Below are 18,549 nucleotides of genomic sequence, written 5' to 3'. Positions count from 1 at the left end.
GAGGAGACATCGCAAGGGGTTGCCAAGGGCATGCTTCCTTTGACGCTGCATCTCCAGAAAGTGGGAATGTCCAGTTGCCCCAGGCTTCGGGCCCATTGGAGAATGTTTTTTCAATAAACTTCAGTACAAATGCTCAGAGAGCACCCCATGTCAACATTGCCAAGCGTGTGAATTTTGTTCATCATCCTGTGCAGACAAACACCCCTCATTCTTGGCGCTGGAAACATGCAGATCCAACTGGCAAGAGTAGTCATTACCGGCCAAACTGGGATTTTGAGATGTGAAATAATTCCACGTGTGACTAACAGAACAGCACACTCTGATTTTTCTGAGGAAGTTTGGCCAGGTTCATCCTGGCACAATACATGTTACCTGCTACCTGTTAATGGTCCAGTAATAGGGAATTACCTTTGGAAATTGGTGAGGAAAGTTTGATTTCTGTGGCACGTCACCTTTCCATAGGAAGTAACTGGAATTACAGACCTCTCTTGGTGCAAAGCCCCAGGTGCAGTATTAATGAAAAACTCAGAAAGACCCCAACTGTGGGGGCCCACCTATGTCATAGTCTGCCTCAAACTGGAATGACTGCGTGATGATCCAACGTTTGATCTATTTTACAAAGGTGCATCTGATTTGATTTTTTTTTTGCAGGAAATGCTTCCAGACGGCTCACTTTTATTTGGAAGACAACACATCACCAAAGGTTATTTCCACTCCACCAGCACCAGCCTTCCCCATTGCAGGTAATTCAAGCTTGTTCTTTGATGGCGGTGCAGCATTTGCCCTGTGCATGGTTGGAATAGTCTGAGATATGCTTTGCCTTCACCAGGACACAGACGTGGGGGCCTGCAGACTTATTATACATGCTTTTTGTGCTTAAGGTTCCTTGACAAGTCTCTGCAAGCATTAGCATTCGTTGAGGTTAATAAGAGACAGACATTTAATGCAAACATTCTGTCATGGGTTCAAGATTCTCTGGTATAACAATCAGCAGACTACCCTGCGGCAGACAGACTGGAAAGGTTATGAGAAACGCAGAGATTGGCAATTGCATACTTCTCTATTTAAACAACAAAGTACAAGATGGTAAAATTAAGATATACACCAAAAACACTTGGTCATTCCCGGGCCTAGGTAGAGCCCCAAAAGGTATGTAAAATAATTATGCACGAAGGCTCCATTGATGCAGATAACACTGGTCTTTATGTATCGCTAATCCTTGGAAATTTCCGCCATTTTGTGGGTTTCAGGCTTTGACTAGCATCAGTGTTTCTCGACGAGTTGAAAGTGCCAGAAAGAATGATGTAAAGTAGCCAGTGTGCTAATATTTAACTTCCTTTTGTCCTAGCTTCTCTGCTCCGCTAGGTGCAAGGGGGACAATTTAGTAGGTTTGATCCCATGTAGCTAAGAACTTACCGAAAATCCCAACGCGCCAGAAAAAAACACATCAACCGAAAATTTACTGGGATTCCCAACTGGCAAAGTTACAACCGCAAGACTGGTCCCTAAAACAGATTTTAATGTAGTTGAACCACTGGGCATCTGGTGATAGGGAGCACCCGACGTCGTTTAGGTGGAGACACTCACATATCCAGCAGCAGTGACTGCCAGTCACTGAGGCACCAGTGACCACTGGTCTCCACAGCAGTGACAGTTGGTGAACTTTTACCTGGTGGGGTTAACCTGGAGAGTGCTTACCGATGAAAATAGTGAGCAAACCTGACTTCCACCAGGAGGGCACATAAGAGTTCTACAGCCATGAGAACATTGTAAAAGGGTGATCCTTGCAGCACAATTTTCTCATAAATACATTAAAGCTTTTACTAGAAGTGCTGAAGGGGGGATTCTTTTAATATTTTACCAATATCATCATGTGCTAAGCAAGCTAGACCTTCTTGGTGTGTTGGGGATTTCACCCCTGTGGAAAACCTTGAACGTTCTGTAGCACAAAAGGGCACTTTTCTGGACAAATTTCCAATAAAATAGTCTATGGGCCACATGTATTATAGGACGGTCGTATATTCTAGGTATTCACACAGTCCCGTATAATTTTTCAAAACGTATATAGTATCTTTTTTTCACTTCTGCCTCTCACTTCATTCATTTTCCAGCTCTGCCTCTCCTGAATGAATGATGACAACAGAGGGGGGGGGGGATGAAAGGTTAACAGTGATTTTGTTGACTCAGACTGTTGACAGCTCACCCATCTATCAGGATTCACAGATCCTAAAGGCTCAGAAAGCAGATCAGCCCCTCAAGTTACATGACCTTGTGGGTTCCTACATCAGCCGTACAGGTGCAGCCCTCAGACACTGGTGGTGTCATAAATAGCTCTATCGAATTCGGTGATGGAATGCCCAGTAGCGCCAACAAAATAACAGCAACAGTGAGATTTTCAGACTGAGTATGAACTATCACTGAAATATCAAATGTAAAATATTTTGGAAAAACATTGGGCCTCATTTATGAAACGTGACGCATCGCTGCGTGAAAACAGTGATGCGTCACTTTTCATTGGGCCCTCCTTGCGACATGCTGGATGCGTCATATTTACAGTATGAAGCATCATGTCGCAAGCGTTTACAGATACGTCAGTATTTCTGACTTATCTGTAGGCGCAAAAATGAAGCATTGCTGGAGTGTGTCACAAAAGTGATGCAACTTCAGCAATGGGTCATTTCACATGGGCAAGTCTCATTTCAAATGTGCCTGCGTCAGTCTTACGCCTCCTGTGAGGCATGCATAAAATATTGACGTATTTGCATCCTAGAAGTGGTGCAGTGAAACGTTATAAATTTCAATGCGTCACTTCAACGACCCTTTCTTGCGTCAGAACGCCCACCCTGCATACATTATACCTGGCGCAGGTATAATGTGGCGCAGGGGCTTACAAAGTGATGGATCTACCTAGATGCGTCACTTTGTAAATATGACGCAACATGCTGCAATTTTTACGCCGCTGGTGCATCACAAAAAGTGACGCTCTGCGGCACAAAAGTGTGGCAAAGGCTCATAAATAAGCGCCATTGTTTGGAAATGCAAACAATAGCTTGCCAGTTTTTACTCGTTATGCCTTTCAATACTTCATTTTCGTTTTGGGCGGATAAGCTCGTTCGTCGCTAGACATCAGCTTACCATTTCTTGAAACCACATTTTTCTTTCAAATAAAAGATTTTCATTTCGGGTAAAAAAAAAATCCCCCAAAGCAAAGTCTTGACCTTGTTTGAAACTAAACAGTATTGCCTTCACAAACCAACTTTTCATTTTTTTTTTTAAATAAACTGAACTCCCCAAAACAAATATTTGTAATTTTGACGAAAATGCACCAGGATTTTTTAGATGTGTCCCCAATCCTCACCTTGTCTGTTTATGTTACTGCACCTATTGCTTTTGCATGGAAGCTTTTTATTTTGGAAAAATGAACTTCCCAATGCGTGCACACATTAACGCAGTGTTGTTTTTTTTTTCATATTATTTGCGGACAATTTGGATTTCGCTCCCACTCTGGCTGCGACTGCCGCACGTGGCCTGAAATACAGTCCTCTAGTCCATTCCATGTATCACTGCCCATCAAGTGGCAGATTCTGGACTCATTCGAATTTTGTGATTCGAGGAGCATGGCTTGCAAGGTAGCCAATCATCATGCAGCGTCAGCTACTTCACAGGCCCTACACTGGCAATCATAATGTGAGTGTAAGCGAAGTGCTTGCCATCAGCTGGTTGTTAAAAAAAAAAATTTTAATGCAGCGGGCTATGATTTCAAGCCACAAAGAACCAGTACACACATTCCCGTGGTCACAAATGTTTGTGACGGGCCACTTGCCGTGTGCAAATCTGTTCCAGCTAGCCCAGGGTAGAGAGTCGCGCGGTGCCACCTCGCCGCACTGCTCCAGATGCTCAGAATGACGGGAAATATTTATTTTATTCATCCCTCCCAAACACCCACATGGGCAAGGAGCCACTGATGGTAATTGGCAGATATGGTGGCTAGCCAGGTGCTTGCAAAAAAGCGAAACAACCCAACATTTGAATTGCAAAAGAGCATGGCGGCATGAGTGCTAAGAACTCAAGGCCACCCACAACCAATTAGCAGAAACTGGAACACTGTGTTTGTTTTGCTTGACATATTCAAAGCTGATGGGCACAAGGAACTTCTGAAATTAGCCATGCTGTGCCTTCCCTGCAAAAAGTAGAAAAAAGGAATGGCAAGAAGGAAAAAATATACATCTGTATCTAATGAATCATAGGGAACTTCATATTACCCTATTAACAGTACATAATCCTGTCTTTAATTCATATACCTTATTCGAAACAACACATCACATACTACAGACATATTTTTGGGAAAATAGGCATCATTATTTTTGTTTCTCTTTTAAAACATACACACATATATGCAAACAACATATATATACATAACCCCGTGCATGCCCACCTCCATTACCATAGTTCACTCGCAATAATGAAATGTATCTATCTGCCCCAAGAAAGGTTCTGAAATCTGTAGCTACTCCATGGCTTTACAACCACCAGTAAGTAAACTAACCCTCACTTGGGGTAGAACGTACTAATGCACCATAGAAGAAATCAAAATCTTTTACAGATAACATGTGTCTGTGGGGGGCGGGTGGGCGAAGAATACAAAAATAATAAATATCATGAAATACATATTAAAGTACCTACCACTAACAGTTCAGTGAAAATTGATAAAGCCCAAAAAGAAATTATCGTGCACTACTAAAACAATCCAACTAAAATGCTTTCGATCTGCGGTTGAAAAAATGCAAGATTAGAAAAGAAAGATATTTTCTAAATCATGTAAGATGTGTAATATATATTTAACTCTACTACATAACAAACGCTGTCTAAAAGGTACCCAAGTGCCTGTGGGAAAGTGAACAGACGTTGATAAACTAACAGAAACAATCAATATGAGATCATACCAAAAAGGACTGTGATCCTGTCTCATACGTCTTAAATCTAATCAGTTTAGTATATTTATTTTTAGAGAGTGGGATCGTGTTAAGACATACTTGCATTCTGATAAAGTACCTTGTATCAGAGGGTTCTATCAGAACGTGGTAGGTGTCATTGAGATTCCATGAGTGGTCGGTTGCCACAGGGTTGTCGAAAGGTGTAAAAAGGACGCATGAAGGTTATTTCCAGAGTGTGATGTTTAATTACTAATGAAACACACTACAGGGATATTTTACTTGAAGTAATGCGCAGCCAAAACAAGTGTTTCTTCTCATGTATGTTTTTGGCTCGGTAACTTTTGCATGCTCTTTCTCCATGTTCCTCCAATCCTCACAGTCCTGTCCGCAGACCTCTGGGGAGGTGCTTTAGTCCTGCATTGATGGCTTGTGCTCCTTCCTCTGAATTGTATGGTTTCTGCCATCACTGTTTTTTCAGGAAGGTCTTCTCTGTCTTCATTGTCTCCTGCACAATATCTGAGTGTGGGTAGACTGTTGCTTTATTGGACCGTGTGAACTTCAAGGCTTTTTTCACTGTTCCATAGCTATCATGGCTGGGGGCAGAACAACTGGAATTTAGGGAGTGAGTCTGATTGGAGGTGATTACAGGAACTATGAATATGTTTTTGAATGTTTATTTTGTAGTCGGGTTTTTAATCTTTTTTTCAGCAAAGCATGGGTTTCTTTTTCGTGTCTTGTGCTTGGAAGCCCCCCATACATGTATAGATAATAATCCATCTAATGAGTCTGTGCACTTCGATTTTATCTTCAAATTCCTCTCTTAGCCTCGTTTTTTACACATTTTTCAGTGTTCCCCTGTGTATGTGTAGCCAGGAACATTTTTGGGGCACCGTAATTTTTATTCAGAAGAAACCTGCAGCATGTAATTGACCTAGCGTGACCAGCTGCCCCACACGCAACTGCAGAATACTGACCACGCCAGGAGCACAAATTCTATATATAGCATTTCAAAGCCCCAAATCTGGACACCACAGCTATAGCATGTTAACTCAAGGCTAGAATTATTTTGATTTCTTCAGAGATAAAGAAAAACAGATTAAGCACAGTGAGACTTTCAGAATTATTGAGTAATTGTCCACCCCCCCCCCTATTTATACCTCATTTTGCCAGTCACTGCGCCAAATGGTTGTATGACACTATGTCAAGGACCTAATAAATTATACCGTCTACTACATCTTAGGCCCACAGTTAGAGACACTATACTTATCTTGTGATTTAGTGGTTAGGTCGATATATTGTTCACAATATTTTTGTGCAAAACTTGCTTATAGCTGCAAAGTTGCTCTCTGGTATCCTGAAATCCATGCTGCTTCAGCTGAGCCTTTTCATTTTCATTGCATCAATTTCTCAGATACTACAAGAACATTCCTACACAGTAGATGTTAACCATGGCCTCTCTCCTGTTAAATGGACCATCACTGGTCACTACAGACCAAGATAAATAGCTCACAATATCCATGCTCCTTGTTATCTGCAAAGATCTAGAAACATTAGCATGGGGCAAGGTGTTCCAAGTAGCACATTATCCCCACAGAGATCAGATCCTACCAAAGCTTCTAGGATCTAAATCAATCAGGAACTGAATTGTACATGTCAGCCTACAACATCAGCAGTGTTCATAAAACCATTCAAAGCAAACACAAGGACATGATGGACGGAGCCTTGAAACTTTTCAGATACTCTTCCCCCATTCACAGATCTGGGTTGAATCCATCATCGTTCTTTAGCTCACTTCGCCACCCCAGTTCAGATCCAGCAATATGCAAATCAGTCTTGACCCTGTTCTTCATGGGAACAGTCCACCCCGAACTGCCATGCTAGGTCTTCCCTGGACCGGAAACAAGCAGCCAGAGACCAGTTTCGGGGTTTCACCCCACATCAGCCAGGCTAGCTTGAATCCATTGGCAAAGTGAACAAGGAACCAACACCTGTGCATTCCCTGCCAACTTAGGGCGAACACAGCAAACACAAGGAGATGATGGACAGAGCCCTGAAACATTTCCAACACTCACTCCAAGTCACAGATCCGGATTTAATACATCATTATTCTTTAGCTCACTTCACCACCCCAGTTCAGACCCAGCCATATGCAAATCAGTCTTGACCCTGTTCCTCATGAAAACAGCCCAGCCCGAACTGCCAAACTAGGTCTTCCCTCGACTGGAAACAAGTTATCCAGGGACCAGATTCGGCGTTTTACCCCCCATCAGCCAGGCTTGCTTGAATCCATTGGCGAAGTGAGCAAGGGACCCATGCCTGCCAACATAGGATGAACAAAGCAAAAACTAGGAGATGATGGACAGAGCCCTGAAACCTTTCCAACACTCACCCCAAGTCTCAGATCTGGATTTAATCTTTCATTGTTCTTTAGCTCACCTCACCACCCCAGTTCCGATCCAGCCATATGCAAATAAGTCTTGACCCTGTTACTCATAGGAACAGTCCAGCCCGAACTGCCAAGCCAAAACCATTCAGCCATTCTTGGAGTTACTGCTTCTATTCTTACCCAACTCTTTTCATACACAAGGGGCAATCCTTAAGTCTGAGGTTTCATTTTTATTTTTTATTTTGTTGTTTTATGTGAATATGTTGATGCACACAGGGAAGACAAATAATACAGATGGAAACATACTGAACTTACTTTAAGCACTTTAGGCAAACTTTGCTTATATTCCTGGTGACAAAGCAAGTGACCCTATTTTCCTTCACTTTTAACGGCAAGAAGTGGAGGTCTAACCTTATACAAAGGAGGGGAGAAATGGCTCCTCATTGGCTGCATTTCTTTCCATTTTGGGTCATTAATTAATTATATTGTACTAATTCTTATTGGGAGTAAATACTCTTGTAGGTCATCCACTTTAGGGTGGTTTACAGAGGGAGTAAATTGGGAATAGTAAAAATTCATATCTATGCAGAATCCATTATTGAGATACCCCGGCCTTGGTAGGAAAAAAATATATGAAGAAAAAGCACTGATTTTAATTTTGTCATATTGAAGTCCTCTTCTAGATTGCAACCATTGGTTCTCCAAATAGTAACTTGCTAGAGATGCTAATTGACTGACAGGAGCCTTCAACCCTTCTACAAGAGTCTTTATGCTTAAAATCTGGTGTAACTTTTTTATGTCCTGACACAACTTCATAAACTTGGAATAAACTTTGAGCACCACAAGACGTAGGATTGCAAGTGAACGCGTTCGATCCAGGGCCACTATAACAGTGGCGGCGAGGATAGTAGTCATATGCAGAATGACATGTTCCAAGACAGTGAGTTACTCGCCACGCGAGGGTGGGGTAGACTGTGGAATAAGACCCTAATTGGCAGATATTTCATCGCTCCCTTTTTGTTTGCCTGTTGTTACTTCTTCTTGTGCTCTGAGCTAATTCTGCCGCATTGCAGCTGCCAGAATCCGTCTTCAAGGTGTGAAGATGGCGTTACACATCTGTGCGGCCTCCTCTCCGAATGCCTGCCTGATTGGGGTTTAGTATTCACGTCCACTCATCAAAAAGGACGAACAGATGGGTGCTGATAAAATATCAACAACTTCTTGTTAACTGAAGCCTAAAAATATTAGGGGGCCTAAACAGTGAACATCTGTTGATGTAAATAACAGTTTCTGCAGTAATGCGTTTGAAAAAGTATTTGACAAAAAAATCACTCCAGAAATGATGTGCCAAGAAACGGAGGCGAATACCCGTTTAAAGAAAATGTGCGTGGTTTTCAATTCAGTATACTTCCTACCGCAGCGTGATACAATTAAATAAAGCAACATTGACTGATGTACATTTTTGTGCAATTTCACAGTCAATAAATTGTTGAGATTCGAAAATAATAAGGAACATTACATTGCGAAAATGTTTTGTTATTTTGCTGCGATTTTTTCCCCTTTTTTTTAGAGGTTATACCTCAAAATGGTGACAAAATTGTTTTCCAGAGTGGGTCATTTATATTTAATCCTCGTTGTAAACATTGATGTAGATTTTTATTTTGCATTAATTGCCCGTAGGCTATAGGAACATCAACGCATGCCACTGAGACATAAAATAATACTCTTAAATCAATAATATTTTTCAGACAAAAAATGATTGACTAATGGCATGCAAATATGTAAATGTTAAACTGGAAACTTTCACTGTGCGTTGGTAGTAAATACACCCGAAATGTAAGGTAGCCTGATGGTCCTGTGGCAGAAATTTCACAAGTGCCTGACCCTGATGAAAGATGGTGGGACGAGACAAATTTAGGGCAAAATCCAGATCACAGTGTTTCACCTAATCCCGTTAGGAGGGACAAAGCTGACCTTCCCCATCTGCGTAGAAGTCAAAAGTTTTGCATATGTGCCCCATTCTCTGTTGCGCATTATAATCAGAGCCATGCCCTACCGGAACCGGTCTCAAACCCTCTGGTGATCAGTGTGAACCAGGTGTGCTTTTGCTGAAGTAGAAGACAAGGAGGAGTAGATTAATGGGTGATGAACAGATAGATGTGTAAACTGTTCCCCTGAATAACATCTCTGAGCAGCTTTTTATGCACATTCAAGGGCAGTTCAGATTCCGCGCACCATACAAAGGCCAGGTTTGACCTGGTCACATAAGGAGTCAGTAGCACCTGCTGGGTGGTGCTGACCAAAAGGGAGGAGGACCTCTAAAGAGAAAGAGGCCCCACCTGTAAAGTACTCACTCAAGACCGAGTAAGGAGCGCCAAGTTACTCAGCACTTGAGATCATCACCTCATCCCCAACAACACGACTCCTTTTGGATTCGAAGACCTGTTCGTTGTACATGACGTAGGATAGATATATCTTTTGCAGTACCTAGCCAAACTCTTTTGTGGACAGTTGCACTTCAGTGAAAACTGACCCAGACATAATTTCTTTGAAGACCCAGTTGGTATTTGCCATAGTACTTTCGCAAAAGATGACCCACACTGTTAACATTCACATTGTGCACATTACACAGTTTGCAAAGGTAATTCCACGGAGGCATGAATTGCTTGTGCCGCACACAGAAGAGAATGGCATTTTATACTCATATACTTATGACGCACTTCCAAGTTAGGCACAAAAAATATTTATGCCTAATTTTGCACTTCGTGGCAACCTAAGAATCTGTAAATCAGTGTTAATATTAGAGACTATGTGTAAGATTGCCTCCTTGGATTACATATAAAAGAGCCTGGAAAACCTTGGAAGGAATTCTTAGTGATGGCAAGCTATGGCAAAGGTGAAACAATCAGATACAAACGAATGAAACCTTCTTTTGTTGGCATCAGATACGGACTTAACAAATAGAGTTGTTTGGGAATTAAACGGTGCTTAGCATTGAATTTGATCTTAACTAGGTTGAATGTGTGTGTGCATGTGTACCCCTTCAATGGCTTTTGCTTGTCTACTGGCATCCACAGGAATAACACTGAAGCTTTGTTATTGATGTGCCATAGGCATCTTGTTCTTCGGCATAAGTGGCTCGAGTGTGATTGGTTGGTGTTCATATAAAGGGTAGTCTGTAGTATTAAGGTTTCGGAAATATAGAGGTAGCCGTAAATTGTAGATGTTTGGCCCCACTGTGTAGGGAGGTGTTAGCAGACCCTTGGGAACACCACAAGTGGGTTGGTCTTCTGTCACAACTTTCAGTGGTGTAAAAGCATGGAGCAACCCTTCTTATGGAGTTTGGAGATGACCCTGGGCCACATCAAAAGTGAGTCTGCAGTATGGCCCTTCTTTTAGAGGATGTAGTTTGAAGGTGTGAGGCATCACTGCTTATAACCTTTGCAGCAGGTCTTAAGATGCACCACAAGAGCATTCTAAGACCAACTGGCCCATCTTGGAGTAGGCGTTTATGCTAAATTTATCTCTGATGTGCCCTAAATTAAATTTTCTTGACACTTCGTAGGCAACCACTGCATATGGGATGAACTTTATATTAGTCCCCAAGGGGGGTGCAGTGGGTGTTACTGTGGGCATTCCACCGCAACACCGATTGCTTTTTGACCCTGCCTGATTTACAAGGCTGAGGCAGCGCCAAAAACAGTGCCATGGATTACTGGTGTGTTAGAATGGTGATTTTGATCTTTCCATGTGTGCTCCATCCTGCAGCACACATAGAAAGAGCACATTGCCATGAATGATTCTTTATGCGCAGGAGGTGTCCCTTCCTGCACAAAATAATTGCCCTCGCAGGGCAGGCACCTTTAAAAAAAAAAGGCGGCAGGGGACCTTGGCTAGGCAGTTTTTTGTTCTCCGGCGCTAGGGGAAACACAGGGGTGCACTGTATTCTTGTGAATACAACACATCCCTGCGTTTGAAAAATGTCAGCACACAGCGCTGCTGATTTTGGCATAGCTCTGCGCTCCAACATTTTTTTGTAAATATGCCCCTGAGTTTCTGAATGGGGGCTACAACAAAGGATACACTCCCCTTCATGAGTTCAATTTTCTTCTCTCAATTCTCTGTTTCCTCCAAATGTATGTGATCAGTTAGTAGTGAAGCTATTGAGCACCAGAATGCCTCACAGACCATTATGCTTTCCTTAATTAGGCCTGCTATTAAAAGCTCTACCTCTGACACCAATCCAGACAGCAGGTCAGGATGTAGCCTTTTACAACAGGAGAAGAGTGATGGGATTTGCGAACTCCTTCACCCCCCATTGCCTGTGGCTGCAGCTCTGTTGATCTACTTCCACTCCACCCTCAGCTAGTGGTGCACTTTCCCTGTCCGTGAACTAAAGCTGGCCATGCAGAGTGGCTGGTATTGGCCTGCCTGTGCACTAATGCACAACCAGCCTCCATAAATAGTGGCTTCTGTTGAATTGCTCAGAACGAATACTGCTTCCCGTTGTGGCTTTGTTCACAGTAGACTGAGGCAGAGGCTCACACCCGCCCACTGGCATCAAGAAAAAGAAGGGTCTTGGGGGAAGGCAACCTCTCTATGTTGTACAGACCACAGACCAGATTTATCCAGGTTTTGCACCAGTGCAGGTTTGCTTTTCAGTGCAAATCTTGATTCTGGCTGAGCAGTACCCCTAGAGTCACACAAAGAAGTACTTGGCACTACTTACGCTACTTTGAATCAAGGGGGCATCCCATGGGCAGTACACTGGCATTCCCATGCAACCCCGTGGCTGTTGACACAGAGCCCTACCAACTGAAAAAGGTAGAGTGGCTTTGCGCTAAAATGTATGCCTCCTTGAGGGAGGTGTTGTTAGGTTTGCGAAAAGTATTCTTTTATCGAAACGTTTCTAATTTTGTAGGTGTTGTGTTGTGTACAGCACACATACTAAGTTAGAAAAGTTTTAAACTATGTCTAAGCATAATTTTGCAATGGAAGGATAATCTTTTGTTTCAAAACCAGGGGGCATATTAGCAACAACTTGTGATAATTATCGCAATCCACGCTTAGCGAGATTTTTTTTTAACGCCTCCTATCGCTGGATTTTATCACGGAGATAACGCAGATTTACCAACGTACGTTTATCTTCACGCCAATAAAAAATCCATCGATAGTGGTGAATCCTATCTTTAACATGAGATTTCCAGCGATAAAAATCCTATCGCTAAGGAAAATCTCGCTAATAGGCAGGTGGGGACTTAGCCGTAGAATCCACCTCCCATTGACTATTATGGCTAAGTCAGGTTTTTTACCAGGTGTAAAATCCTGGCGCTAATCGCGGTTAGCACGTGTTTTTTTTATTACATCGCGGGTATTGCTAATAGGCGATAGCTGTGTTAGCGACTGCTTTCAGTCGCTACCAGTTTGGGTACGCCCACTTTGCATGTCATTAGCGATAAATATCGCTGACATGCAAAGCAGGCCACAAACCGGTCGCTATCGCCTGGAAGCTGTTGCTAACTCGCTAACAAGCCCTTGCTAATATGCCTCCCAATTCTAGACCAAATACGGTCAGGAAAAATCCGGGGAGGGGAGAGTGCAACTGTTCCAAAACATATTGATGAAAAAAAGGTTACTGATTAGAATTACACAGTCTGACATTCTGCATTTCTAACGCAAAACAGATGCAATAAATGAAGGACAGCCATGTCTGCTGTCACATTATTGCATGTACTGCTGCCTGCGCATCATATTGCTTTCTGTGATAGCATTTAGGTTATATGTTTCACCAGCCCCCTTGTTTTAATTACTGAATTGTGTTCACTACGAGCCAAGTTGAACTTTACTGATACCATGAAATTAAAAATGCAAATGGTCAGGGAATGAGAGTTCCCACAATTAGTACCAGCACAATGCCTTTTGTGAATGGGTGTTGTTGAACAGCATGCAGAAAACAGGTTCTACACTATGGAAAGTGTCAACGTTAACAGGCTAACACTGCATGTATACACTTGTTGCATTTGATATTATGAGATCATTACCTTATTGGTTATCATTTGGAATAACATGTTTGCATTTGTTTTATTTTCCACATAGATTGCGTTGGAGCTATACCCATCAAGCGCTTTCCGAAGCACGTTGCAGAGTTGCATGCAAGGAGCGGGTTCACGCAAGAATTTGAGGTGCAGTATCAATGAGACAAACAGCCAAATAGCAGCAAGCAAACGTCTGAAATCAGTTGCCTATATGTGTGCGGGTGCTTGTGTAGGTACTGCTATCAACAGCGTTAAACCGTAAAGGCACGCTATATTCACTCTGCGTGTTTGCCTCATGGCCGAAATCACAAAGCAATAGTTGCATAACCACAAATTAGCTCATTACGCTAGCCACAATTCGGACTGGATATACACATAATTTTTTGTAAGGTGACTTATCCAACTGATTGGAAGGTGGAGAAGTAGGCGCTTCATTCATTCACAAAGGACAACCCCCACAAGTACGTCCATGGTCACCCTATCCCTAAAATAGTCAAGATCCGATACATGATTGCTGAAGGGAACACAGGGGCATATTATCAAGAAAGGGCGTTCCATTATCGCCGCTTTTATCGGCAGGAAACTGCTGATAAAGCGGCGATAATGGGCTTGGTAATATGCTCTGTGGAATTCTAATCGAAGCCCATGTTAGATGTCTTCACATCTAACATGGGCTTCAATTGGAATTCATAGAGCATATTATCAAGCCCATTATCGCCGCTTTATCGGCAGTTTCCTGCCGATAAAAGCGGCGATAATGGAACGCCCTTTCTTGATAATATGCCCCACAGTGCTGCAAACCAAGGGCATGTATGTGCTTACTTGCAGTACAACACTCCACATGATGTTCTCCCTGTATATCAAAGGTAGAATATCGAGGTATGCAAATATCGAGGACAAAATATTGATCCCAAAATATCAAAACCTAAGTATAGATTATCTCCACCTAGCTCCACATGAATCTGCCTTGAATATATATATATATATATATATATATATATATATATATATATATATATATATATATATATATATATATATATATATATATATATATATATATATATATATATATATAACTTCGAAGTACTTAGATGTTCGGTTAGGAATAGTGAATCTATACTCATTCTATATAGACTTACCTTTCAAGAGTATGGTCTTTGATATTTTCTCCACGACATTCTTGTATTTCACAATTCTTCAATATTCAGTAGTTCATTTCTCCACAAGCAGACTATGAGTGCTGGAGTACGTGGTTTAATTTCTAGCCATGAGTTAAGGGTAGATGTGAAATTAGACACTGCTCCCTTAAATACTTCTGGGGTGGACAAGTGATCTGGTGATCTGGTCAGGTCAGTTGGCCCTACTCAGCTCTCACCCAGTGGCTCATGGACATCATGTGCTGGATGTGTGCTTGCTACTTAAGCATGCAAGAGGGGCGTAGCTGTGCAGCACGTGTGGTGCCCACTATCCCCTTGCCCTTAGGCCATATTTGTGGCTTTGTGGAAACTGCAGAATTTCTTCTTGCGGCTACACGTCTGCTATTTTTTAAATTAAATTATTTTTGCAGCATAATACATTTTTTTCAAACCCACTTTAACATGGTGGTTTATTTCTGCATTAGTTATTGCTTCAGGGGCCTATTCTGCATTTTGTAATACATCTAGTAGTACTTAGATAGTACTGCTAAAGTATAACAAAACCCCATTCACAAACCTATGAGTGTAAATCTTGGCTTTAATATCTCCTATCTTTTCTATGGGGAGATCCACAAACATGCAAATCTACTACTTAGGGCCCGACCGATTACGATGCGGTATGAAATGGCTCCGACCGTCAGTCAGAGTCATTCTTACCTCATTTTAATCTCCAGTTTGGGAATAATATCTGACCAACCCAGTTTGACCGTCAGTCGGAAATTATTCTGAACAGGAGTACTGAATGGCTAACGACAAGCTTGGAGAGCCCGTCCGCCATTCGGAAGGCCTTCAGTAATCCCTCTGCCAGCTCTTTCCAGCCGAGGGATTACAATGGCGGCATCCCACTGCCTTTCTGTGCCGGCCTTTCCGACACAGAAAGGCATTGGGAATCTATCTTTGGGGGCCCTCAGCAAGGCCCCCATGGGTGCAAGGCCGCCTAATGGTGACCTAGGAGGCATCTATGGTGCCCCTCTCTTGAGCCCTGCAACCTTAAGGTGCCTGCCACGGGGTGCAGGGATGAACTACACCTTTGCTCTTCACCATGAGCATGCATTCCGTTTAAAATCCATGCTCTCATGGTAAAGAACAGGATTGCGACCAATCCTAATTCCTGGGCTGGAACCGACAACTGGAGGTCGTTTGGTTCCAGTTCCAAATTGATGTCGAACGGTCTCAGGTCAGTCTGACATCGGAATCTGGGCCTTAGTCGTAAGTGTGGAAATTTGGGCATGCTTATTACTAAATGGAGGGGCTTAGGAAGGAGCAGGGAGGGGTTCAGGGAGGGCTAGGAAATGGGTTTCTAATGTTAATTTGACTTTCTATAAGCTCTCTTTTCCTGCTCTAAGCACCTTTGAATACCCAGCTGCTATATCTGTTTGTCCAGTGATGAGGAATGCATACTGTGAGCCAGATGTAATGAAGCTGCCCTAAACATAGTGCTGGCCTTTCTCAGATGTTCCTGTCTAACAAAGCCTCTAGCAGCAGGCTGAAACATACCTGCTAGCTACCTCTGCTTGCTAGCACTTTAAACTAGTTTAAGATACCACCTCCACGCCTGACCATGAAGACGCATATATGTTTCCTATCAAAAACATTTTGTAGTATTTATCCCTAACGAGTTGTCTGATTTGTATGAATATTTATTTGACATTTTTGAAGAAATATTAGAAATTAAAAAAATTCCTTTTTAATAACACCATGCACCAGGCCCTTTGAAAATCTAAATGGTATATTGTAATGCTATTTCCTCTAAGTATTACCTTTCACATATGATCGTATTTTAAGTTTTTTAATGATCATGTTTAAAAAAAAAATCAACTTTAAAAATATGCATTCTTTTCTAAAAATGTTTTACTTCATCTAGTCATAGTTTCCAATTTTCTATTTAAATATTAAATTTACTAAAAAGTGCATTACATAGACTGAAGCTGGACCAGAAATCTGGGCTACCAGGCTGGAGTTAGAACACTGTCCATTTAAGTCTAGCCTAGGCAGCACTTGCGCTGTCTCATCAAAGCATGCTGTATTCAGGATATGGGCATAAAGCTCCGCCCATCCTTCTAATTAGCTCATTCCCTTGTCCTTTGTAAATTGTGGCTTTTCATTGGTCAATAGGATTAGTAGCCCCTCCTTAGTACCGCTTTTTCTCTTCTTGTAACCTCCCATGAGGACACCCCGTTACATGTGTTGTTACTCCCTAGGTTTTAAATGCAGCCCCAGAGTAATATTTTCTTAAAGGGCTTCCTAAGCAAGGCTGACAGTGGTTACTTAACTCACTAGCACATCTCACATTTATATGAGACCTCCCATAAATGTCCCTTCATCAGCTCCACACAGAGTACGACCCAATTGTGAATTAATATAATAATTCTTTTGTCACATTTTAAAGCTACCAATTGTGTATGTGGACTAAGCTATTTGAATGTACTCCTGGTTCTGTCTTGCAGGCAATGCATTATGGGTAGGGTGGATTTACCATATCTTCCGCAGGGTGCAGTACCATATGTGGTCAAAAGAGGTCCCCTCGGGTCTCTTTTGGTCCCATATGGTACTGTACCCTACAACATGGCTAGGTAAAAAACATTGGAATTTACAATGCCAATAACTCCCATTTTGCAGGGAGCAGTACCATATGTGGCCTAAAGAGGTCCCATGGGACGTCTTTTGGCAACATATGGTAGTGCGCCCTGCAACATGGCTAAGTAATAAACATTGGCATTTATAATGCCAATAACTTCAACAAATGCGAGACCGATTGCATTTCCAATGCAATCGATTCTCGTATTTGTTAAAGTTAGAGCTGTTGGCGTTGAAAATGACAAAAAAAAGTATTTTTGCTTTTTTATACCGTTCGCAATAGTGCTATGCAAATATAATAACTCCAGTGCAAATAAAAATAAAAGTAAAAAACATTGTTATTTTCAACGCCAACAGCTCTAACTTTAACAAATGTGAGACCTATTGCATGGCAAATGCTTGTTTCTACAGGGATCTAACTGAGCGAAAAAGAGACACCTTCACTCTTGCTTACTTTTGCCCATCTACTTTCACAGTCTGATCTGGTGATAAATGTACACCACCAACTGTAAAGATACAATTTCAGCTGAAAACTCACTGTAAATCATTCAGCTCTGCTACACCAATGGCATGTCAGTGCAGTAAGACCCAGGAGATATTATACTTTTCTGCTGGACATAGGACTTCTCGCTACACCTTCAATATGCGCAGGGCCGGACTGATTTCAGGGTGTTTTGGCATGCTGCTGAGCTGGAGACTGATGTCACTGCGCTGGGGCTAATTTAGTTGATGGAGACCTGTGTGTGCTTCGAAATAAACAAAGCAAAATGAATTTCGTTCAGCACACGCAGGTCCCCATCAACGAAATCAGCCCCCAGCTCGGCAGCATGCCAAAACATCCGGTAGCCACCCTGAATATGAGTGAAAAAAAGGCCCAGGATTTAAGAAAATACATACCTCAAACTTGAACTTGCTGGTTAAGGGCGTGGTGAAATTGGCCAAATAGGTACCACTGCACCCAAAATGAGGGAATCAAAATGGATAGCTATCATTCTGTCAGCTTTCTTACTTTGTTATCTTCCGTTGCTTTAGCGTAGAATATTTTGGTGATGGATTGTCTCTTTGTAGCACATTACTAATAGCTACACCGTTCACTACCTGTTTATTCATTCATTTTACATAGAGGTAAGTGAATGTAAATGTAAATGTAAGGTGTTTTGTAGCGCGCTCAATTACTACCGGAGTATCCTGGCGCGAATGACCGCTGGGGAACCCGTCCTGGCTTTCCCTGTGAGATGGTCCCATGCTGGGTATCACCAAGGTGAAGCCAGGCATCCCCGGCGTCTGTGGGGGGCCGTTGTAGCGATGAGGCAAGCTTAATGCCCAGAGTTACCGAGTGTGATCACTGCCCAAAGTGGGCACCGAGGCGAGAATTATCAGTCCGCTGACCCTGGTCCTCGACCCTGCCGCGTCGGGAA

General features: G+C 42.3%; 1 protein-coding gene across 1 annotated transcript in view; it reads left to right on the top strand.

Annotated features, from left to right (window-relative positions):
- Nucleotides 1-18,549, top strand: part of PTPRZ1 (protein tyrosine phosphatase receptor type Z1) — a 652,698-nt gene that overhangs the window by 506,676 nt on the left and 127,473 nt on the right. Inside the window, exons 15-16 of the mRNA XM_086966862.1 lie at nt 652-743; nt 13,417-13,502. Coding sequence (XP_086822988.1) covers nt 652-743; nt 13,417-13,502 — 178 coding nt within the window. The remainder of the gene's footprint in view (nt 1-651; nt 744-13,416; nt 13,503-18,549) is intronic.

Source organism: Lissotriton vulgaris, chromosome 1_1 (assembly GCF_964263255.1).
Source record: "Lissotriton vulgaris chromosome 1_1, aLisVul1.2, whole genome shotgun sequence".
NCBI classification, from domain to species: Eukaryota; Metazoa; Chordata; class Amphibia; order Caudata; family Salamandridae; genus Lissotriton; species Lissotriton vulgaris.
This window is presented reverse-complemented; position numbering and strand designations above follow the sequence as displayed.